The following is a 23,307-nucleotide window of genomic DNA, read 5'->3' as shown; positions in this document are numbered from 1 at the left end:
GGGGAAATACATTCCCTTGCAATCTGCATGACAGGCTGGAGGTGGAAAAAGCACAGAGGCTTATACCACATCATCTTGGCACTTGGCAGAGTTCTTCCACTGCCACTGAAGCACCCACGAAGGAACATATTTTGATTATGGAAGATTGTTTACCAGATTGCGAATGCAGGAAATGTTTTGCGGTGATCCCTTTGCAGGGCTTTGCCTGCAATTTAATCATTAGCGCACCTCAGATGCCTTCTGAAACACTCTTGACCTGTCTGCCTGCTATTGTGCAATTACCCTCCAAGAGGTATCCAGTACGTATATCACAAAATGGGTGATATAAATACACCATCAATCCCTTCAGCCTTGGGGGGGGGGGGTGTTAGTTAATCAGCGATACAGGCGTCTGCATTTGAGTCATACTCTTTCTCCCACCCACCTCTCACCGTCATACCTATCTCATATTCATTGCCAAACTTCAGGAGTTTGTCCTTGCATAACCAAAATAGAAATTTCTCCACCTGTTTCTTACTTAACCCAGTGTGTTGACACCAGGAAAACTAACCATTGGGACATGGGCTTTCAGCTGAGCTGACAAACCTCCTCTCTCAGTGTGACTGTGTGTGTGGGGGTGTTCTCCTGGGGTAGGCAAAAGAGACTATTGGGCAATTGGTGACTGAAGCTGACAGCGAGTGTTTGAAAGTTTGAACTAGGAAGTGGCACGTAACTGAAATATATTCAAATTCCTTATTGCTAGGAGTGGTGGGGTTTTTCCCCTGAGGCTTTTGTGTACACATGTAGGAGAACAAAATGGTACAACGAACTGTCCATTTAGACTGGTGGTGGTAGGGGTTGCCATATTTTAAATCTGCTTGTTATTTAGAAAGGAGTCACTGCAAGTAAAAAGCTAGCATACTGGGGAGAGAGGTTGTAGCTCAGCCTGATCAGCTTGTTTTCTACTTGCAGAAAGGTGTTTTTACAGACAGGGGGAGTTTTATGAAACTGCAGGTTATAAATACATAAGCAAACATCTAGAGGGCCAAAGGTTCACCACACCTGAGCTTGGTATTACCCCACCTGCAGTCTGCAGTCATGCAGCATATTCTATCACCCCTGATGCTTCATTCAGCTGTGTATTGAGAGCAGTCCTCTGTGTTCAGTTGGAGAGCACTTCTAAGTCTTGGTTGGGGAGTCTGGTGACTAGAATAAAATTATTTAGAAGAGCAGGCCAAAAGACCACTTCTGTGGTTATAGAGCCAGGCCTTCTTCTATAACCTCATCGAAGCCGAAGCCTCTTAGGGAAGCTTTCCATTTGGGCCTGGCTTTCAGCAACTGAGGTTAAAATCCCCCAACTACCACCATTAATTTTTAATTGCTTGCTTTATGTGCACAAATATTTTATTGGCCCTTGCCTCAAGTCTTCAAGATGGGGGCGGGGGGGCGGGCTAGAAATATAAATAGGCATCCTATTATGCACATGGACCATTATGGCAAGAAAGCATTACAATCAGAGGAAATCAAGACAGTAGTTTTTTTTTAAGGCATCTGAAATGGCAGCTTGAAGTTGCATGACTCACTTTAGGAAGGGGGGGGGGAGGAAATAAAATAAAAAGTCTGTTCCTGTGTCTCTGCACAAGTTCACCAGTATAGGTTTGTATATTGCACATACTTGGCAGCAGGAGTGATTGCGCCTCTTGCGGCTTCCAGCTAGAAGCAAGCCTACTCAAGGGTCTCTCTGCGTTCTTGGTTTTTGAGAAATATTTAGGGAGCTGCTGCTTTCTGTTGCTTAAGAAAAGCTGAGGGTTGGTAAAGGGTGCTGCATAGTGACTGCTGGGATGTAACAGCTTCAAGAAACCCCACAGCTATGAACCAGTGTGGTAGCCTTAGGCAAGTGACTCACTCTTCTCTCAGCCCCTACAGTTCCAGTATGAGGGTGGTAACTATGGAGAAGGGCTGTAGCTCAGTGGAAGAGCAGATATTTCGAATGCAAAAGGAGCTTTGGTGGCTCCCGGCAGGGCTAGGCAAAGCCCAGTTCTGAAACCCCCTCCTAAAAAAAATACGCATGTGGCACTGTGGGTTAAACCACAGAGCCTAGGACTTGCCGATCAGAAGGTCAGCGGTTCGAATCCCTGCGACGGGGTGAGCTCCCATTGCTCGGTCCCTGCTCCTGCCAACCTAGCAGTTCGAAAGCATGTCAAGGTGCAAGCAGATAAACAGGTACCACTCCGGCGGGAACATAAACGGCGTTTCCGTGCGCTGCTCTGGTTCGCCAGATAAAGCGAGATGAGCGCCGCAACCCCAGAGTCGGCCACGACTGGACCTAATGGTCAGGGGTCCCTTTACCTTTACCTAAAGAGAAGGTGCCAGGGAAGAGTAGTCAATGCTGAACTCAGGATTGGGGAACCTTTGACCCTCCAGGCATTTACGGATTTATAATCTGCAGTTTCATAAAAAAAAATCTATCAAGGCAGTATACAATTATAATAATAAATATCAGCAAAAGGTACCTGTTACGGAAATTAGGGGGGACACATCTTTAAAGTTGCTAAATTTTACAAATATTATGCATAAATGTATCCTTTTGACTTGACAGCTCAGGGAAGTTACCTAGCTTTAAAAATCATATAAAATCTACTCCTTTGCCAGTTTCCTTCATTCCACCGCCAATTTGCTTCATTGGCCAAGGACTTGGAAACCACTTGGTCCCCGCCATAATCCCTCAAGTGGGAGGTCACATTCTGGCAGGGAGGTACTCATAGGTGTCAATTGCTGGGCAAAGGTACTCCTCTGGACTTGCCCAGGTGGCAGATTATGCAAATCAAAGTTTTATCGTCCCTTTGTCGTAGGCGCTTAGAATGTACTTCCCAATACATATCCTGTATCTGCCTGTTGCCCCAGCACATTCCTCCTATGCTTATCATGTATAATCCTCCCCTTTTCGGATGTAGCAATGATGTAGTGACGATGCTTAATGAACTGTATGCTGGGATAAGATAGAAACTTTAAAAAGTCCTTGTCACCCCATCCTCGAGGTTCAAAATTTCTCTTTGAACCTGTTGCGCAATAAACTTTGGTCTACAGCTATTTGCTCCGGTTGGTGGCTGGACACCTTCCTTTACTCTGCAGGGACCCGCGGGCTCTGCCCAATGAGCTGGGTGACTGAGTAGCCTCGCACCTCAATTTTACCATAACAGTATCCATTAAAAACAAATAAATACTGATTGATTAAAAAAGAGGGAATGCATCTTGCAAAGGCCTGCCTAAACATTTCTAGTAGATGTCTGAAAGACGGGTGGTTCCTCCCAAACCCCTACTGGCAAGGAGTTCCACAGGGCAAGACCTGTCATACGAAAGCCTCAGACCCAAGCAAAGGCCACCTGAACCTCAGGGGTTTGGGGGAAAGCACCAGAAGTGCCCCCTGAGAATCTAAGTGATCAAGGCAGAGCGTAAGGGATCTCATAATCTTTAAGGTACTTTGTAAGACAAGCACCTTGAAAGTGTTGCTGAACTACAACTCTCGTGAGCCCCAGCAAACATGGTCAATGGCCATGGATGCTGGAAGTTGTAGTTCAGGAACATCTGGAATGGCAAAGGTTCTTCACTCCTGACTGAGATGAGCCAATGGTCCAACTAAGGTGCTTTCCTATGACCAACCTTACAGGATCGTGGCACAGATAACTGGGGTATGTAAAGTGCTCTGAACACTCCTAAAGCACACTGTTCCGGCAGCAGTGAACAAGGTGATGATAACCAAATGAAGGACAATTCTAAAGCATGCTTAGAGATTTGCATCTTCCTCAGAGGACATGGGAATGGGGTGCGTCAGATGTCTTCCTCTAGCATGTGTACAGCTGACATTATCCAAAATATCTAAAAGTCACCCGTGAATAGGGAAAAGTGAGCAGGGACTGACTCACATGAAAGAAGGAGAGCAGAGAGGAAGTATGTTGTGGTTTTTTTTAAAAAAAGTTAACAAGCAGCTGGATGCACATCAATAAAATGTTTTATGTTTGGAGATTTTAATCTAGACTCATGCAAAGGTCTTGGTTAGGCAACAATGTTTGTCAAAGCAGGCTGAAACTGATGCAGGGAAAAGCAGTTTGGGGAGGAAACTCCCACACTGTGTGTTTATTTTATTTTATTTTTTTGAAAGCAAAACCCACACTTTTTGAGAAAGGAAACACTCCCCCCCCCCTTTAAATTATTTCACCTCTGACTGATTGTTTACATTTATAGATCTGTTTTTGAAAGCCTCTTATCCAGGAATGTCTATTCTGAGCGGCAGCCCAGGGCAGGTAGACTGGGCAAATCCAGTGCTAGTTGGAGATGCCAAGGCCTGAACCGGCAAGGACCTTCCCTGAAGTCTCTTCTGGCCCTTCCAAAAAATATTCTTCATGTGTATGGGGTGCTCTAAAGAGTTATATGCCAATATTTCTATCCTGCTCTCTTCAAAAGGATTAAACAGAGAGGAGTTCCCAGTGGGTCTCCTATTCCAGGCTCTAGCCAGACCCACATGGGCTTGGAGATTCGGCAAGTTATGTGCCTCTAGACCAGAAGGAGTGGGGAAGCTGTGTCCCTTCCACTTATTGATGGACACCCATCATCCCTGGTTGCCAGCTGTGCTGGCTGGAGCAGCTGCCAGATGGAGGCCTGTGGGTTCCCCACCAATAATGCCTCTCTCCGCCTCCATGCTCTTACCGTAAGAATGAGTACAGGATGAACAGGCAAGAGACTCCACTTCTATGCTCCAGCTCAATAAGCAAAGCCCATAATATAATCAGCATCTGCAGAAGTGCATTAAAGGAGAGAGAGGAGAGATAAACCACCATTTTGCCACCCTGGAAGTATAGCAGGGGGTAACTATTTTGGGGTGAGTTATCTTGAATACCTTTCGAAAACACAAAAACATGGAATGAGGAAGTCTCTTAAGTGTGCATATCCAATGATATAAACAGGGTCAGACCAAAGCTCCATCGAGCCCAGCTAGATGTGGTCAGCTAGACATACCATGGGTGCAAAATGGGGGTAGTTGTTTGATTGGCAGCTGTCAGTTGAAATTAAGTGCAAAATCTGACCAATGCTACCAGACAACCGGAACTCAGGGCTCATCCAGACTTCTGCCTATCCTGCTGTTTTCCCATGGGAAAACTCAATTTTTACTGATGAATAGGAGCAAGCTTCAATCGGGTTGTCCCGCAGACTGGCATTTGCACCAATTCATAGGTAAAGAGTGGGTTTTCCCAGGGAAAGCAGTGGGGCAAATGGAAAAACCACTTGGACCCATGCCTAGGAAGCATTGGGCAAGCAGAAAGTTTTATAGGCATGTGGACAAACAGAAGTGTGGGGTACTGTGTCCCTACATCTCTCTTCCCTGTGGAATTGAATTTCTGCACTGGAAATTTGGCGTTAGTGTATTAGAGACTGACTTGTGAGTCATGCAGCTCTCAGCTCAAAATCTTCTCTTTGCCTCAGCACAGTCAAGGAGGTGTTATATTCTCTCAGTCCTACTCAGCCTAGTCTAGTCATCTACATTATGGGGATGATAAAAAATTGATCTGCTTTACAGCTTGTTTGTGAGAATTACACCAACATAATGCATATAAAGCACTTTGGAGGCTGAGTTTCAAAATATTATTTTGTGATTGTGATCACAAGACGCGATGATCACCACTAACAGAGGAACAGAGAGTCTTATTAGTGATGGTAACTAGTTTCACCAGGGAAGAATGTAGCATCCACGTTCAAAGGCAGTCTACCATCGATTAGTAGAGGCTAGAACAAAACAACACAGGTGTGGCAAGGAGTTTCCCAGGGCCATCTGGCTGTTGGGAAACAAGGGCGCTGGACTTAAAGGGCCTTTGGTGTGATCAAAGCAATTCTCATGAGTTCCAAAATATTATTTTCCAATCACACGAATCTGAAATGGGTCTTCGGAATCAAACACATGAAACCACACTGACACTTCAAGGTTACAAAATCTCTCTCTTAAGACAAGAACCAAGACAAGAACCTCTCTTAAGCCTGTAACCAAGTAACACATGGGAAAATCACAGCGACAAGGTATCCAGCGACTCTTACCCTTCACACTTCATTTATTCAGTCTCTTAAGTCTCTTATAGGTTGCTTGACAAAACAAGCAACAAAGAAGCAGCACCGCTCGCTCTCTCTCTAACACAAACACACGTTAGACTGTCTTATTGGGCAGATGGGCCATTTGTTCTCGGTGCCTCTGTTGCTGACGTCTTCCCCAACAGCACCAAACACCGCTGGCACTCTGGGCCCAGCCAGCTATTCTGTCAGGTTGGGGAGATGAGGACAGGGTGCCCCGCAGTTGCTAGGCAACTGCAATTAGGGACTGCATCTGCTGGGTTCCCCTGGCAACCAAAGCCTTTGCCGTCACCCCCCATAGGCTTGCTCATTCAGCCAGTCGGGCTGGGAAGAAGCCGCGTGAGAGACAGTGCTGCAGGTGCAAAGGTTTAACATGTTTGGGGGAAGGTACAAAGGAGATCAGGAGGCAGCAAAAAACCAGACGAGCCTGCAGATGGAGGCAGAGCTGAGATTTTCATTACAAGGGGTTCCACTTAGCTGGGCACAGCCTGGAATATGAGTTTGAGGAAGAGTTTATTTCCTTCCTATGTTTCAGTTATCTACTTTACAAAGTAGACATTAAAATCAAAGTACCATTTGTTATAAGCAATGAAACCTAAAGCAATTCACTAACCAACAGAGTGATGGCTACCCCTCAAGGTAAATGTAAAGGGACCCCTGACCATTAGATCCAGTCGTGGCCGACTCTGGGGTTGCGGCGCTCATCTCGCTTTATTGGCCGAGGGAGCCAGGGTACAGTACAGCTTCCGGGTCATGTGGCCAGCATGACTAAGCCGCTTCTGGTGAACCAGAGCAGCGCACGGAAATGCCGTTTACCTTACCGCTGGAGCGGTACCTATTTATCTACTTGCACTTTGATATGCTTTCGAACTGGTAGGTTGGCAGGAGCAACAAGAGCTCACCCCGTCGCGGGGATTTGAACCGGCAACCTTCTGATCGGCAAGTCCTAGGCTCTGTGGTTTAACCCACAGCGCCACCCGCATACCCTTACCCCTCAAGAGGGAGACGCATTCCCAAAGCTCCAATAGAACAAAATATATTTTTACATATCTCTGAAAAGAAGCAACCGTTTGGGGCAGAAACAGACATCTTGGAGGAGGATAGGGACAGAAACTTGACAAGGTCCAGCTTCTTGTGGGTGCTAACCTTTCATTCACAAAAGATCCTAAGCAACTTTGTTGTGCTAAGCAGTCTCAAAGGGTAGCTCAACACAGAGCACATTGTAACAGTCTAACCTGGCAGTAACTAAGACGAACTAAGCTAAGACTGCATACAAGCCATACCTTTGAAGCACACTCCTAAAGGATGCTGGGAACTGTAGTTTGTTAAGGGTGCTGAGAATGGTAGCTCTGTAAAGGTGTAAACTACAGCTCCCAGGATTCCTTGGGGCAGTGTGTGTGCTTTGAATGTGGCTTAAAGGCATATACCCAGCATAAGGCACTCTCGAGCCTTTGGGATTCCAGAAGCAAAGCTGTGTGTCTGAGAGTACCTCCTGACTGCAGACCTGCTCCTTCAGGGACCATGCAATCCCATCTGAAAACAGGCATTTCCCCAGCCATCTGGTCCCCTGATGTCCATTTTCAACCTGGATTGAATTCCTTCTGTCCATTATCAAATCCAGGCAACTTTTCAGGGACTTCACCACTTTACCTGGAACTGAAGGAGGTGGTGGGCAGGAAAAGAACCAGGGCTGGGTGTCGTCAACATAGGGATGACACCATACAGCATCACCCTGGAAAGAGGACCTTCCAAGGGCAATTCCTACAAGTCTCCCAGAAATCACCTAATACCTGCCATCAAGCTTCTTCCTATCCATGGTCCCAATGGATGCTCTACCACTGGCACCAACAGCCTGGTCCATCCATACTAAAACCATGCCAATCCAGGACTGGATAGTGGGTGAGCAGGCTGGCCAGGTGTGCATCTATCTCCAAGTCCTGGGTGGGGGAGCTGGGTGGGACAGATGTGACTCAGCTCTGCCTACCCAGGTACTCAGTCAGACATCAGCCCAGACTGGAGGAGGTGGGGAGGGGGAGATAGCTGATGGTGTAAAATAAGGATCAACAGTCACACTCCCTCTTGTCTTCTCGTAGGAGACATCAAGTGGGCCATTTTAATGGTGTTGCCCTGTCTATGGAATTCCCCATTCTTTTGGCACCAGACAGATACCTTTTGCTTCTTCCAGGACTTTTAGGTTTTGATCCAAAGTTTGTAATCCTATAACATTTACCTGTGTATAGCTTCATTGAACTTGGGAGGCATCTGTACGATTGCAGACTTTACCATTTTAACTTGCTGCTTTTAATTGCTGCTTGTCTTGTTTTTTATCCTCTGTTTTAATACTTATTTTGCATTGTTTTCATTATTACATATCTTATTGTGAACCACCCAGGGAACCTGCTTGACTGAAAGGTGGAACAGAAATAAACCAGGGTCACTGAAGCAGCATCTGTCTCCCAACCAGGCCTGAAACCAGACTGGAATAAAAAACAAGAATTGTGACACTTTAAAGACTATCAAATTCAATGCAGTACTTGTATGTCTTTAAGGGGCCACAAGTCTCTTGTTTTTGCTGCAAGAGTGACTTACAGCATCATCCTAACCATGTGTCCAACTCAGCAGTAAGTCCTATGGAATCCAGTGGGGCTTAAAAAGGTAAAGGGACCCCTGACCATTAGGTCCAGTCGTGATGAACTCTGGGGTTGCGGCGCTCATCTCGCTTTATTTGCCGAGGGAGCCAGCGTACAGCTTCTGGGTCATGTGGCCAGCATGACTAAGCCGCTTCTGGCAAACCAGAGCAGCGCATGGAAACGCCGTTTACCTTCCCGCCGGAGCGGTACCTATTTATCTACTTGCACTTTGACGTACTTTATCGGCAAGTCCTAGGCTCTGTGGTTTAACCCACAGCGCCACCCGCGTCTCAGTGGGGCTTACTCCCAGATTAAATGGGTTTAGGTCTTAAAAATGTAACCTGCTACAGATTGGAATACAGTGGTACCTCGGGTTAAGAACTTAATTCTTTCTGGAGGTCCGTTCTTAACCTGAAACTGTTCTTAACCTGAGGTACCACTTTAGCTAATGGGGCTTCCTGCTGCCGCTGCCCTGCCACCGCTGCGCAATTTCTGTTCTCATCCTGAGGTAAAGTTATTAACCTGAGGTACTATTTCTGGGTTAGCAGAGTCTGTAACCTGAAGCTTCTGTAACCAGAGGTACCACCATAATTAGTTTCACCCCAAGAGTTGTCCTGCTGCTGCTAGCCCTACAAGCACCTTCCTCACACACACACACATACCCCAACCTGACCCAATTGTAAAATTAGAGACCAGCCTATACAGGCAGGAAAGTTGTAATGGTGATTTATTTAAGAGGTGTCAAAACACCACTTCCATTAAGGAAGCAGGAACATGTTCCTCTGGCAATGATGCATCAGTCACTGGACTGACCAAACCAGACAGTCCTCTTAGGCGACCTGTTCCAGGTCAGGAAGAGTCAAGTGAGAACATTTTGGGGTGGACGTCACCAAGAGTTTTAACGGCATCCTCAGGTGAAGTTAACTGACATGCAACCAGTAGCAAGAGGCAAGGGATTCCACACTGCAGGACTTTACAGTCAGTGTGGCCCCTTCCAAGCTGGTTTCTTATTCTACACGATGATAAAGCAAATGTCAGTGACAACAACAACAGAGTGAAATAAATGTTTTCCCCAAGAATGACACTGAGTTGCTGTTTAGAGGAGGAAGATGAAATTAATTTCAAGCAGCCTGAGGTGGCATAACCTTAAGTGGAAAGGTCTGAACCCCAATATAACTAGTTCAACGACTTGAAAGTAGAAACCCTGAAAGGGGGGGCAGTGAAAAGGGACAAGGAAATATAGATTATTCCTGAGCCCCCCCAGAAAGCCTGGCCCATCAGTTCTCTCACAACTTGAACACTCTCCCTTTTCCCCATGAGATAAGCTGGCAGCGAAATTCATCTTATCTCAACCATAGTTAAATATTTATTAGGCTTCTCCTGCCAGAACGGTGGCACAAGATACAGACCAGAAGGGAGATCCGTCTCTTTCCAAAAACTGCAGCCGATATAAAATGTTGCCTGTGTCTTTGCATTTAAAGGGCAGGGTTGTTTTTTAAATGTAAGTTGCATTGGGGGAAGGAGAGAGGGAGAGCGCTGATAGATCAGTGTAGACACGAAGGAAGAAATTAACCCCTTAATCCTCTTTGATGCTATCCTGAGGGAAATCCCCTTTGGGGAGTTAGTTTTTGCACTGAGAGGAATTCCTAACTGACTGCCAACCTGTAAAAAAAAAAAAGATTTCATTCCACATCTAAGAAAGGCCCTTATTTGTTTAATTTTAGGAATGAGATCTGCTGCCATGGTGGGAGGGGAGGGCTCTAGCAATCTCTTCTTGAAGTAAAGGAGAAAGGAATGAGGTCAAGTGGCTCAAAGCAGGAAGGACCAGAGCACCTTCCTGACTTTCGGCTGCCAAGAAAATTGCTCTTTGCCCCAAGGGAGTGGCAGTCTTTAAAATGTGCAGGTTGGCATTAAGAGGGGAGGGGACAGGAGCATGATGTGTGTGTGTGTGTGTGTGTGTGTGTGTGTGTGTGTGTGCGCGCGCCTCTATATATGCATATGTACAGTCATTCAAGCGGGTGAACAGGTGCAAGATTAGAGAGGTCCTGACAGGCAAAGAGGAGGAGTAAGTTTCTGTCTTCTCCACACCTCATTTTTTTTTTCTTCCTCCTCCAGTGCCTCAAAAAATCACATCAACCTGCTTATCCAGCCACTCCCGGCCAGGATAGTCTTGCTCTCTACACTTATCACACATTGCACTTGATCAAGAAGATCCCAGGAGTTCGGGGTCCCCAACCCACCTGATTTCACTCCATTTCCAGAGGACCTGAAGGGCTCCCTCCTCCCTCCGCTCTGCTAATCCATGAGCATCATTCCCTTTCCAGAGACTTCAGTGGGCCCCGGCTGAGCCTGACGTCTCTCTCCTGCCTTCGCCCACCAAGCCAAGGAGCTTTAGCCTCTTTCGACCACTGCCATGGGATTCCAGCTACTCCTCTTTGGGCTGCCCGCCTTTGGGATCTATGCCCTGACATCCCACTGCCTGAGAAAGAAGCCACATCTGCTCCACAAGCCACACAGGTTTCCCGTTCGATGCCGGCACGTCTCCCACCGGGGCGGTGAGTTCTGCAAGGATGTTCGCTTGGGGGGGGGCATTGATAGACGTCTGGGAGGGGAGGGGTGGCATGCTGCAGCAAGCCAGGGCTTAGAGAGTGAAGCCTTACGGTAATTCCTAGCAGCTCGCCCTCCCACTCTCCCAGTTCTGACAGGTGCAGATGTCTTTGTTTCTGCTCCAGTTCTCTAGACCTGCAATGCTGCATTCCTATCACAAAAAGAACAGGCACTTGGTGTCCCTGGAAGGGAAATGGGGTAATGCCATGCCAGCCCTTAGGAAGCTGAGTGCCTGCCTTCTGTCAACATCTCCGTTTTCTTCCCAGGTGCTGGAGAAGAGATTGAGAACACTTTAGGAGCCTTTAGCCAGTGAGTGTTGCCCCCCCCCTTACACCCCCCCTGCCTTGCACTGATGTTGCTGCTACAGCCATCCAGCCTCCCATGCTGATCTTTCTCTCCGCCCTCCAGCGCACTGACCCAGAGGACAAACCTCTTGGAGCTTGACTGCCACATGACAAGAGATGGGGTTGTGGTCGTGTCCCATGATGACAACCTGGAACGCCAGACAGGGCATAACATCAAGATCAGCGAGACGGACTATAAGGTTTGCGACGTACCCTGCCCCTATTCATTACTATTTGTGATATTTATTAGAGTTGCGTCCCTCTTTCTCTGTCTGTGGTAGAACACAAGGCAGCACCTGTCTTTGGAACTCCCTGCCTCTTGAGAACTAGAAGGGGCCCATACTATAGTTTTGGGTGCCCACTGAAAACTTCATTTCATCAAGCCTATCCATCCAGAGAACTTACCCTGACCCATATTCATTTTTTTAAAAAAATCTGATCGTATCTGTGTTTTTATAATTATTTTATGTGTATTTGCTTATTAATACTGTGGATTTTAGCTATGGTTTATCTACAATTTTATTATGTACCCCAAAGAGAGCTCTTTGATTAAGCAGTTTGTACATAATTCTAAACGAAGGAAGGAAAGACGATGAGGTAGTGAATGTGGAGTTCCCAGGTGGTCTCCCCTCCAGCCACTGACCAGACCCTAAGCTGCTTAGGTCTGGCAAGGTGGCTGAATTTTAATTAAATTTTCTGTTTTACAATTTAAAGTCTTCCTTCATACATCCTTAAGATATCAGTGACTTCCCTTCTTCTCTTTCCATGGTTCATTTTACATATCATCAATCATATTTTACAAAAACTAAACCATTCAGTATTTCATGATTACATTCATCAAAACTTATTGAAGTTATCTTAATGCTGCCAGCGCTTTCAGCTGTACACAGTTATTTCCCATATATTCAATAAATGTTTTCCAATCTTCTCTAAACATATGTTCTTCTCGTTCTCTTACTCTATAAGTTAAGTCTGCAAGATGAGCATATTCTGTCAACTTAAGTTGTCATTCTTTGGTTGGGACCTCGCTCCTTTTCCCTTTTTTTGGCTAACAAAACACAGGCTGCAGTAGTGGCATACATAAATAACCTTTTCTGACACCTGGGAATTTCAGTCTGAATTACCCCCAACAGAAAAGACTGGTTTTTTTTGGGGGGGAGTACTTTTAAACATTCCCCCCCCCAATTCATTATGGATCATTTCCCAATACTCTTTTACCCTTTTACAAGTCCACTGCAGGTGACTGAATCATGTGCCTAGAAGCCATTTGCTGGAGGGCAATGACTCTAAACCCAGGACCTGCCCCCATCCCAAAGAACCCAGGGGTCCTTACCCCAAGCTATGTTCTAAGCCCCCCAATCCCACATCTCCCCAAGAAAACCCAGGTGTCCTCCTGGCTCCTTAGTCCTTACCCTAATTGTGTCCCATAGGATCTGCCACCCTATAAGGATTCTCTGGAGGTGAACTTTTCCCCAGGTGAGTAGGAGGAGTAGCGCTGCTTGGTTTGAGGAGTGCTGTGTTTGGGGTGCTGACGTGTGGTGGGGTTGTGACCAGCAAAGTATGCTCCACCTGCTGCATAAGCCACCCTTTCCAACAGGACGCTACTCCCATGGCAAAGACCACCGGATTCCACGCTTGGAGGAGGTTTTCCAGAAATTCCCTGGAGTACCGGTCAATCTAGAAATCAAAGAGGATAGCGACGAACTCATACGAAAGGTATGGGGACAACAAACTACTCGTGCTTCTTTACTTTCCAACATCTTCGTTCTAGGTCACGACCCAGATTTTTGCTATTCTCCCCTTTCAATATTCAGACCTCACCCTACTCCTAATCAGGGACACACAGCTCATCACACCTTATAGTGGGTTATGCTAACCTAGGCAACATCAGTGCTGCTCTCCCATCTCCACATTTTCACTCTCCCAATCATAAAAAGGAGTCTCATTGCACCTTAAGGACAAATATAAATTTATTGTAGCACAAACCTCTGGGGACTAGGCACTAAGCTTCATCAGACGCATCCTTGGATAAAGTGGGCTCTAGTCCACAAAAACTCACACGGCAACAAATTGCTAGTGATTAAGGCGCTACCCAAGGCTCATTTTTTGTTTTTGCTCTAACAGACTTAACATGGATACTACCCTCCCTGCGATTTCCCTCCCAGTCATATAACTCAGCCACATTTGTAAGGAAGCTGATCTTTGTAGTCAACTACCAAGTTGAAATTAATTTTAAACTCTGAAGGGCTGGACTGTGTGGAATAATCTGCCCTGGTCCAGACACCTAGCTCACACCAATGATTAGTAACTAGACTTACTAGAGAGACCATCTTTACCTTCCCACAACGATCTTCCATTCAGTTTCCAGAACTTAGGCAACTACAGAAAGTCAGTGCTTTTGAGAAAAACTTGTTAACTGAATCCATGTTACTCTGCCTTCTTCCTCTTGCGCACAGGTAGCAGATCTTGTCCGAGAATACAATCGCTCCCACATCACCATCTGGGCCGCCTTTGAAGGGAAAGTACTGAAGAAATGCTGCGCAGCTGTATGTTATTGACAGTTTTTCATCCACCTTCACAGCTATTGGGCTCTCGGTAACTGATATGCTGGCACCGTTAAATGAGGCAATGCCTTTGATTGGTCCAGGTTTCTGACTGTAGAATAGTATGCAGGTTTTCAGACTATACAAGACTCTTTCATATAGCAAAAAAATAAAAATAAAAATGAGGCATGGGTCAAAAGGACATGCCATAATAAATCAGTCAGGGCATGGCTAGGAGACAGCTTCCTGCTTTCTCTGTTTGCTTCTTTGCCTACACTGTTCCAACTTGTTAAGCTGTCAGGTTCCTCTGTCAATGACCTTGGGGGATGTACATCTGTGCAAGGTATCAGGAGCTCCCACAGGGAATTCTGACAACCTTACAACTCATAGGCTTGCTTGGGGGAAGATAAACGTCCAAACCAGTTCAAGTGTGCAGTGCAGATGTATGATACCCACAGATATGTCCCCAATGAGCTGAAGGAATCAGTGGGGGTGATGACAACATGTTCCGTATTTCTTCCTGGCTTTTAAGCCTAGAAACCACAAAACCCTCACCTCATTTTATCCTCTTTACCCATTCCCCCAGAACACAGAGATGCCCTACATCTTCTCCATTAAACGTGGCATCATGATGCTTCTCCTGTACTACGTAGGGATCCTGCCGTTTGTGCCGTTGAAAGAAACCTTCCTTGAGTTTCCATTGCCCTCCATTATGAACAGGTGACAGAAGCTGGGGGAGGTGTGTGTGTCTGTGTGAAAAGAAATGTAAAGGTTCAGAGGGGCAGTTTTCCTGGTGTAAGGGTCAGCAACTGAAAGTCTTTTTCCAAGACTTTTTGTCCATCTGCAAATCTCAGGGCTCCACAAGCCCGCTGATACCTCTGTGTGTGTGTGTGTGTGTGTGTGTGTGTGTGTTGCTATGTCTTGCCTTCACGTCCTGCTTGTGGGATCCTCAGAAGAATTTTGCTAATCCTCTTGGAAAGCAAGATGCTGGACTAGGTGGACCTTTGGTCTGATCCAGTTAGGACTCAACTGGTGTGATTTAGACTATTTGACAGAGCTGGATTATCCACTGGACTCTTAGTAACTGATATGCAGGCACTGATATCCATTGGTTTTTTTTGGATGTTGGTGGTCATGCACATTCATAGCTTCTCTCTCTAAATCTGGGACCAGAAAGAGTGGGAAAGGAAATGATTATCACTGACTCTGGAAGGGAAGTAAGGTCCAACCAAACACAGGGAATGAGGTACCTCTGGAAGAAAAGTCAGGTCCAAGTGAGTTCACACAGGGGGTGAGGTACTGAGGACCAGTTAAAAACATTGTACCAACAGCTTGTTAGGAGCAGCATGAGTGATGAAGTGACATGGTTCTAAAAAAAACTCAGCACTTAATTAAGCAGCTGAGCTTGCATGATGGGATGCTTCTTCATAAAACAACAGAATCTGAACAACAACAACAAACGCCTAGCATGCCCCTTCTTAAACTTAAAAAGACGCCGGCAAAGTATTCCTGCCACTGCCAAGCTAGATTTTGCTCGGCACTGGAGGTTTGCCAAAGTCCCATCTGTTTCACATGGCCTTAATACGTCCTGAGAACCTGCAATTACGCACAAATTAAGCAAACAACTTTTGGTGGCCAGAGGTACAAAAAAGAGAGAATATTACTTCTTGAAACCTAACTGCCATTTGCCTCTTTCACTGAGTAATAATACTATGCCCAAGCAGAATAGACATGAGGCTTCTCCTCTTATCAAAACATTTTTTATTCCTCTATAACTGGTTTTTGGTTGCACAGTTAATACTGTTATATTTATTAGGATGAAGGAAAGGGAAGTGAAAACTAAGTGTGATGTATAATTCTTCCACAATGGTTTGCAAGCTGGGCTGTCCACATCCCTCCTGCTTTCTGTATCCTATAATTTACTTGTAATTTTGTATATAATGGATAACCTATTGATAAAACCTAGCCTTTTTTTAACAAATAGAAAGAAACTTAATATATTGGGGGAAAGTTTATAGCCTAGCCATTTCCTTAGTATTCCAAGTTTTATTTTGGACTGGAGGAGCATTCATTCATCTGAGCTCCTGCTTGCAGTCTGAGGTTGTATAGTTGAGTGAGACTCAAGTTCAGCTGGACATGACAGGCTTTTCCTGGTACCCTTAGGCCTTCCCCATGTCATATTTGTATGTTATAAGAAGTATAACAAGTGAGTTACGTTAATTTAAATGTTGTGCTCATTGAGAAAAAGTGTGGGTGTGAGTGAGGGAGTGACTTGGGTTTTATGAAACTGTGTTGGAACTGATAGCTTAGAAGAGGAATGGGAGGAAATGAGAACTTCTCAGTGATCTGTTAACTCTGCCGCCTTTTTGTTTTCCTTTAATTGCAGGACATATTTTCCAGTAAAAAAGGGCTGGTTTGGAGCACTGGTGGCTAAATTTGCCCACAGGTGAGTGAAAGCAAGCAATACTTTACCTGCTCAGTTCTTAAGAAGCCTGCTCACCACCAAACCTGACCCATTTCATCCCCTGCTGCTTCCCTCTTCTGTATCTCTAATCTAGAGAACTGACTGATGCTCAAAACTACAAGGATACGGAGGTCCACATGAACCACCCACCTGATTCCCCCCCTCTCCACTTTTAGCTGCTGTTCTTTTTTCTTTTTCTTTTTTTAGGTCATAGTGGGTCATGGTTTTGTTAAGGGGGCCATCACAAAAGGTAAAGGGGCAGTTTCTCTTGTTCTCTCTCCCTCCCCCAAATGTTACCACTTGAACTGCTCCGATATACCCCACCATATTTTCCTTTCTTTTATAGGATGACAATGCGGAGAAAGCTTTTCAAGCATCTGGAAGACAGAGGAATACAGGTAAATTAACTTGGAGGAATCAGGAATTATAGTCCCTCCTTAGCAGAAACTGCTGAAGGCTGAGCTAGAAGACTTTAGCCTGGTATTTAAGTATTTTGCAATAGGTGGCAAGGGAGAGAGGGCTATTTGACTTCTTTATGTCACTATTAGCTATATTTACATATAGTGCTGACCCTTCACCCGAGAGGCACAGAGTCATATTAATAGAGTATTCTTGTGTGTTCAGGAAAAAGAGCTGCATAGTTCATGTTTATATGTGCAACAACCCTGGGTGGTAGGTAGCTGAGAGAGGTGGGCCCAGCGCTTTCACCTACCTCAGCAAGTATCATGGCTTTCACTGTTTTAGGATTTGAGAGTGTGCTTATAAATGGTTGTGTCCCTTTCCTAGGCAGCAAGGGGTGCCTAAATCAGGTTTTTTTTAATGGATTATATCCTCCTCCTAAGCAAGCTATGGTATCTTAAAGACCGAACTTTGGCTGCATTGCATGCCATCTATTTAAATCACATTACTCCCTCCCAAATAATCCTGGGAACTGTAGATGGTTAGGACATTAATAGCTCTATGGGGATAAACTACAGTTCCTTCTTTTAGGGAAGTCATGTCTTTTAAATGCATGCATGGTGCAAATATGCAGTCTTTCTCTCTCTCTCTGTGGGTGGGTGGGTGGGCGTATGTGTGTTTTGCTTTACTGCAACAGATTAATTCAGCTCTCCTCCTCCTCTGTAGTTGCAACTACAGCCTTGTGAAAGTACCATAGCTCATTACTCCCACATTTTAGGTAGGGAGCTGAGATGTAGAAACAGTAGCATATTTAAGACACATGTTGCCAGATTTGTGTCACGCGTACTTGAAAGCTTAGTGGTGCTTATGGCATGCGACGGAATGCCGCTTTAACAAGTTCATAACCGAGACAAAATCTCAAGCAGGAACTTCCTCCCTCAGAGCTCACACAACCCACTCTATATTGGTTCTCAGATGCCTGTGGCATTAGTGCAACCATCTTGTGTTTTCCAATCAGTAAAGTCATCCTTATGATTTTTCCTTACCAGGAAGTTTTCTTCTTCTTCCCAGAAAGAGCATCTTGCTGACTGCAAAGCAGTTGTTGTGGCTTTTCCTCCACCACCAACATCCTGCTTGCAGGGAAAATGTTGACTGAATTAATAGCTGCATAAATAAGTGATCAGCTAGAACAACTAAGGGCTCCACACTCAAACCCGTCATCTCTTCTTCTTTGTTTCCGTATAGGTTCTTCTTTGGGTCTTGAATGAGGATAAGTATTTTGAGGAAGCCTTTAGCTATGGAGTCTCCGGAGTCATGACCGATTATCCCACCCTCCTCCGGAAGTATCTAGACGCTCACCCACCCCTTTGCAGTGAATGATCCTCAGTGTGGGAGAATAGCTCCCAACTGGAAAAGGGGGAGAGGTGTGTGAGGTCAGAAGAGAAGAAAAGACATTTTGTTGGGGGTGGGGGTAAAATAAGAAACAAATAAACCTTACTGTTACTAGTAGTGTGTTGTGTTTTCATTGAATGAGCAAGGTATGTGCAGAGTGTCTAGGATTTTATCTGGCCACAGTTGTGCTAAAGCACACTATTTGCTACAGCCCTGTTGCAGAAGCCTGGAAACCTTAATTTGTATATTGCGCTTCTAGTCTTTCTTGATTATAGCAACAAGATCCCAAAAGAAGAAGAAATGGGGGAGGGGCCGTTAGCAACCTGGCTGCCGCAAAGATGATGCCTATACCTGTTATCGTGCTGAAGGAAGGCACAGACACTTCTCATTGAATCCCTCAGCTTGTGAGTAACATCAATGCCTGCCAAGTCATTGCAGAGGCCAGCCAGACCTCTCGGCCCTCGGGGCATGGAGAAGCTCATTGATGATGACAGAGGCAAAGCAATAATAATAATAATATTTTATTTATATCCCACCCTCCCCAGCCGAAGCGAGGCTCAGAGCGGCCAACAGCAGTAAAATAATACCACATTCTAAAATCATTTCATTATAAAATCAGTTCAAATTAATGGCAACCATTGGGCTAGAGTTCTGTGAGGATTACCAAAGGAGGGGGTCAGACATGCCTTGGCCAAAGGCCTGGTGGAACAGCTCTGTCTTGCAGGCCTTGTGGAAAGATGTCAAGTCCCGCAGGGCCCTAGTCTCTTGTGACAGAGTGTTCCATCAGATTGGAGCCGCAGCCAAAAAAGCCCTGGCTCTGGTTGAGGCCAGCCTAACCTCCCTGTGGCCCGGGACCTCCAAGATGTTTTTGTTTGAAGACCATAAGGTCCTCCGTGCAACATACCAGGAGAGGCGGTCCCTTAGGTACGAGGGTCCTAGGCCATATAGGGCTTTAAAGGTTAAAACCATTTCTAATGATGGCGCCACCATCCTGAAGTTTCTCGATGTGGTACACCCTGCTGCATAGACACTTGTGGACACTGCCAATTCATGGGATGCCGAGGTTGGCGATGGCACCACTTCAGTTACACTTCTAGCTGCTGAATTCCGAAAGCAAATCAAGCCCCGAGTGGAAGAAGGGCTGCACCCCCAGATCATCATCGCTGCCTTCCATACTGCAACCCAGCTGGCAGCGAATAAGATCAAGAAGATTGACGTTAAGATCAAGAAGACTGACCGAGAGGCGCTGCAGAGCCTGCTGAAGAAGTGCACAAGCACAGCCTTGAGCTCAAAGCCGATTTCCCACCAGAAATAGTTCTTTGCCAAGATGATGGTGACAGATGCCATCATGATGCTGGACGAGCTGCTGCAGATCAAAATGATTGGGATCAAGAAGGTGCAGGGAGGAGCCCTTGGTGGATTCCTAACCGGTGGCAGGAGTTGCCTTCAAGAAGACCTTCTCTTATGCTGGCTTTGAGAAGTATGAGCCCAAGAATTATGAGTCCCCCAAGATCGCTCTGCTCAAGATTGAGCTGGAGCTCAAGGCCGAGAAGGACAATGCTGAAGTCAGAGTCCACTCTGTGCAGGATTACCAGGCCATCGTGGACGCCGAGTGGAACATATTGTATGATGAGCTTGATAAGCTCCACAAGTCAGGGGCCAAAGTCATCCTCTCCAAGCTTCTGACTGGTGGCATGGTTACCCAGTACTTTGCTGACCGGGACATGTTCTGTGCTGGCCGAGTGCCTGAAGAAGATCTCAAGAGGACCATGATGGCCTGTACTGGATCTATCCAGACCAGTGTAAATTCCCTGACCGATTATTTTCTTGAGCATTGCAACCTCTTTGAGGATACAGGTACAACTTCTTCACAGACTGCCCAAAGGCTAAGACCTGCATGATAATCCTGTGTGGAGGATGGAGCAGTTCATGGAGGAGAAAGATTTAGGAAAAGCTAGCGAAATGAATGAGATTTTCCCCTATTACTGATGTTGTGAGAGACAAGGCAGGAATTGGATGCTTTGGGCAATAAATAGATGGGTCTGGCAGAGCTCAGGGAGCTTACGCTATTTTCTTTCCTAAGACAAGCTTTCATTTTCCTCTGTGCTTTTTGGTGTCAGCAGAGGCTGAGCGGAGCTGAGAGGCAAGCCAACATGTTTTCCCAGGTGGGTGTGTTGCTTGTTGCCACCAGTCCCCACCCTCACTGGGCACATTCCTGGCACTACCGGCAAGCAGCAAGTGACAATACAAGTTTCTAGCTGTGGCTTCTGCTTTGCATTTGCTGATACTGAACTGCTGATATGTACACAGTAAGGAGGTTTGAGCTTGGTTTCCAATCAACACATGTACATAAGCAGCTTGAGTAAGGAACTTAAGTTCACACATCCTTGTTTCACGCAATGAGCTTTTAAACCATCCCGACTCACACATCTGCCACCAGAAGCCCAGGGAGCATTTAGCTGTCCAAGCTAAAACTACTTTTTGTGCTCAAGCATGATGTCCTCGTGCCAATACACCAGCGAGCCGAGTGAGTCAGTATTTTGCTATACCGGGGAATTTCGGTGTGTGCAATTAAAGTGGATTAAAGGGCTCTGTAAAGCAACAAATCCACTTTAAAATGAACACTTTCTGTAGCTATTAAGGTGACAGGGAAATGCACTGACAAGTGTGTCATGAATGAATGGCTTATAAGATGATGTATAAATGCTTGCAAGCAAATAAAGATGAATGCCCTATAAGCAGATGATCGGGAGGAGTCATATACACTATGACTGGAGAGGTTTTCACACCCCAAATTATGGGAATGCATGATGTGTGGGGCTGCCTTTGAAGAATGTTCAGAAGCTGCAATTGGTACAAAAATACAGTGGCTTGATTGCTACCTGGAACCAGGCAAACAGGGCCAGCCCGCAGCAGACAGGTTACTGGCTGATGTTCTATATAGATCACATACAACCCCTGTTTTTAAACAGCAGTATTGGTTGCCAAGTTTATTTCTAGCCCAGTCAAATCAGGGCTTGTCCACACTTCCTCTTGTCCTGCGCTCAGAAAGCACGGGTCCAAGTGGTTTTGCCTTTGCCCTTCCTCCTTCCCCTGCAAAACTTGCTCTTTAGTGATGAATTGGAAAAAACAGCAATTCGAGGAAAACCTGATTGCCATTTGCTCCCCGGGAAAGCAACAGGAGAAAATGGAAGTGTGGTTTTAAATACTTAAATGACTATCATTATTCACTATTACCTTACACATCCCTGCCCTTAATCCACTGGACAATGCTGTTTCTTTAGATACTCCTCCTTTGCCATCCTTAATTCTTCGGGGATGCTTTGTTGCCCTGAGAAGTTAATGCATAAGAAGCTGCCAATGCACACAAACATAAACAGTCCAAGAAAGAGAGAAAGAACAACAAAGGCACCCTCTGCTATGAATGGTTGTGGGAGACAAGATTCTGTGGCTGTGCTGCTGCCACAGAATTGTTGCCTAATTTCAGAGTCATGGTAGAGAGACTCTTGGGGCTGAAGAAAATCCAGTGGTCACCTGTTCCAATCCCTGGGCTCTAATACAGTACAGTGGTACCTTGGGTTACAGATGCTTCAGGTTACAGACGCTTCAGGTTACAGACTCCGCTAACCCAGAAATAGTACCTCAGGTTAAGAACTTTGCTTCAGGATGAGAACAGAAATTGTGCTCCGGTGGCGCGGCAGCAGTGGGAGGCCCCATTAGCTAAAGTGGTACCTCAGGTTAAGATCAGTTTCAGGTTAGGAACGGACCTCCAGAACAAATTAAGTTCTTAACCTGGGGTACCACTGTATCTTCAGCAAATCAGTCCCATTATAGATCAAGTCACATAATCCTAACTAGAACATGCCACAAGAAGTAACAAGAAAAGTATAAGATAGCCCATGTAAAGCTACCTTTCTTATCTAGTCCTTCCTCCAAGGAGCTCAGGATAGGGTGCTTGATTCCCACCTCACAACAACCCTGTGAGGTAGGATAGGGCTGAGAGATAGGGCTTGGGCCCCATGTTTGCAAAGTGTGCTTTATGGCTCAGTAGGATTTGAACATAGGTCTCTCCAACATTAGTCACCACCTCAGAGTAAATACTTGCTGCAGGAAACTTCAGCCATGCAAATTAAACAGTACAAGAGAAGGCAAAATAAAAACGTGAAATGACGCTGGAGAGCCACAACCAGACCAGAGCAGACAACTGGGTTGCACAGATGAATGGTCTCGCTCAGTACAGGACAGCTCTATATGCTCAAACTTATGCTTGGACGGCAATATGACAAAGCCACCATCCTCTGTCCACTGCCATTATCTGACTAAGTGGGTTCTCCTTCGCCTACAGAAGGTTTTGCCCTAAGAAACAAGCTAGGCTCCAAGGTGCCTAAGGATTCTCAAGCCTTTTTTTTTTTTTTTTTTTTTTTTTGCTGCCACAGATTAACAACAAAACTACGACATCAATGAGAAGCTGGAAAGCAACGTAATCAGAATTTTGACACTGCAGAATTAGGGTCTCAGCAAATCCTGAGAAGGAGAAGTTCATTGCACAAACTAATTGTTCCTCTTGTTGGAATCCCCCCCCCCCCTGTAAATTACACACACTCAGGGGTGCATATAAACTTCCCCATGCCAGTAGTTACTTCATGCACCTGACAAAGAGGACTGTGCCTCATCAGGGCATATGCCACAATAAATACATTTATGTATTCAAGCAGTTTATATATAACTTGACTACAATAGTCTCTAGGCGGTTTACAAAGATACAATACAAAAATTAAAGATCAGTTCAAACCATTATGTCAAACTTCAATTAAAATGCTTGCTGCAATGGAAAA

The 23,307-nt window shown here is 45.5% G+C and overlaps 2 protein-coding genes and 1 pseudogene across 3 annotated transcripts in view; 2 read left to right on the top strand and 1 right to left on the bottom strand.

The window, feature by feature from the left end:
- Positions 1 to 23,307, bottom strand: part of CORO1A (coronin 1A) — a 76,134-nt gene that overhangs the window by 33,319 nt on the left and 19,508 nt on the right. The window lies entirely within an intron of this gene.
- On the top strand, positions 10,699 to 18,589 carry GDPD3 (glycerophosphodiester phosphodiesterase domain containing 3). Its single transcript, XM_083707675.1, has 10 exons — positions 10,699 to 11,278; positions 11,597 to 11,639; positions 11,739 to 11,874; positions 13,105 to 13,150; positions 13,272 to 13,390; positions 14,131 to 14,220; positions 14,804 to 14,937; positions 16,604 to 16,663; positions 17,028 to 17,079; positions 18,326 to 18,589. The coding sequence occupies exons 1-10, from the start codon at positions 11,137 to 11,139 to the stop codon at positions 18,458 to 18,460; spliced, it is 957 nt and encodes a 318-aa protein (XP_083563801.1). The 5' UTR covers positions 10,699 to 11,136; the 3' UTR covers positions 18,461 to 18,589.
- LOC310830447 (T-complex protein 1 subunit eta pseudogene) lies at positions 19,308 to 20,461 on the top strand (annotated as a pseudogene). Its single transcript has one exon. The product of its transcript is annotated as a T-complex protein 1 subunit eta pseudogene (transcript).

The sequence above is a fragment of the Podarcis gaigeae genome (genome assembly GCF_964106915.1).
Source record: "Podarcis gaigeae genome assembly, chromosome: 13".
Classification (NCBI taxonomy): Eukaryota; Metazoa; Chordata; class Lepidosauria; order Squamata; family Lacertidae; genus Podarcis; species Podarcis gaigeae.
The sequence above is the reverse complement of the archived record's forward strand: the minus strand, read 5'-3'. Positions and strand labels throughout refer to the sequence as shown.

Bases quoted from the DNA above. Each gene is read 5' to 3' on its own strand.
- GDPD3 (XM_083707675.1), top strand. From the start codon at position 11,137: ATGGGATTCCAGCTACTCCTCTTTGGGCTGCCCGCCTTTGGGATCTAT. The intron at 11,279-11,596 runs GTGAGTTCTGCA...TTTTCTTCCCAG, and splicing joins GCACGTCTCCCACCGGGGCG to GTGCTGGAGAAGAGATTGAG. The intron at 11,640-11,738 runs GTGAGTGTTGCC...TCCGCCCTCCAG, and splicing joins ACTTTAGGAGCCTTTAGCCA to CGCACTGACCCAGAGGACAA.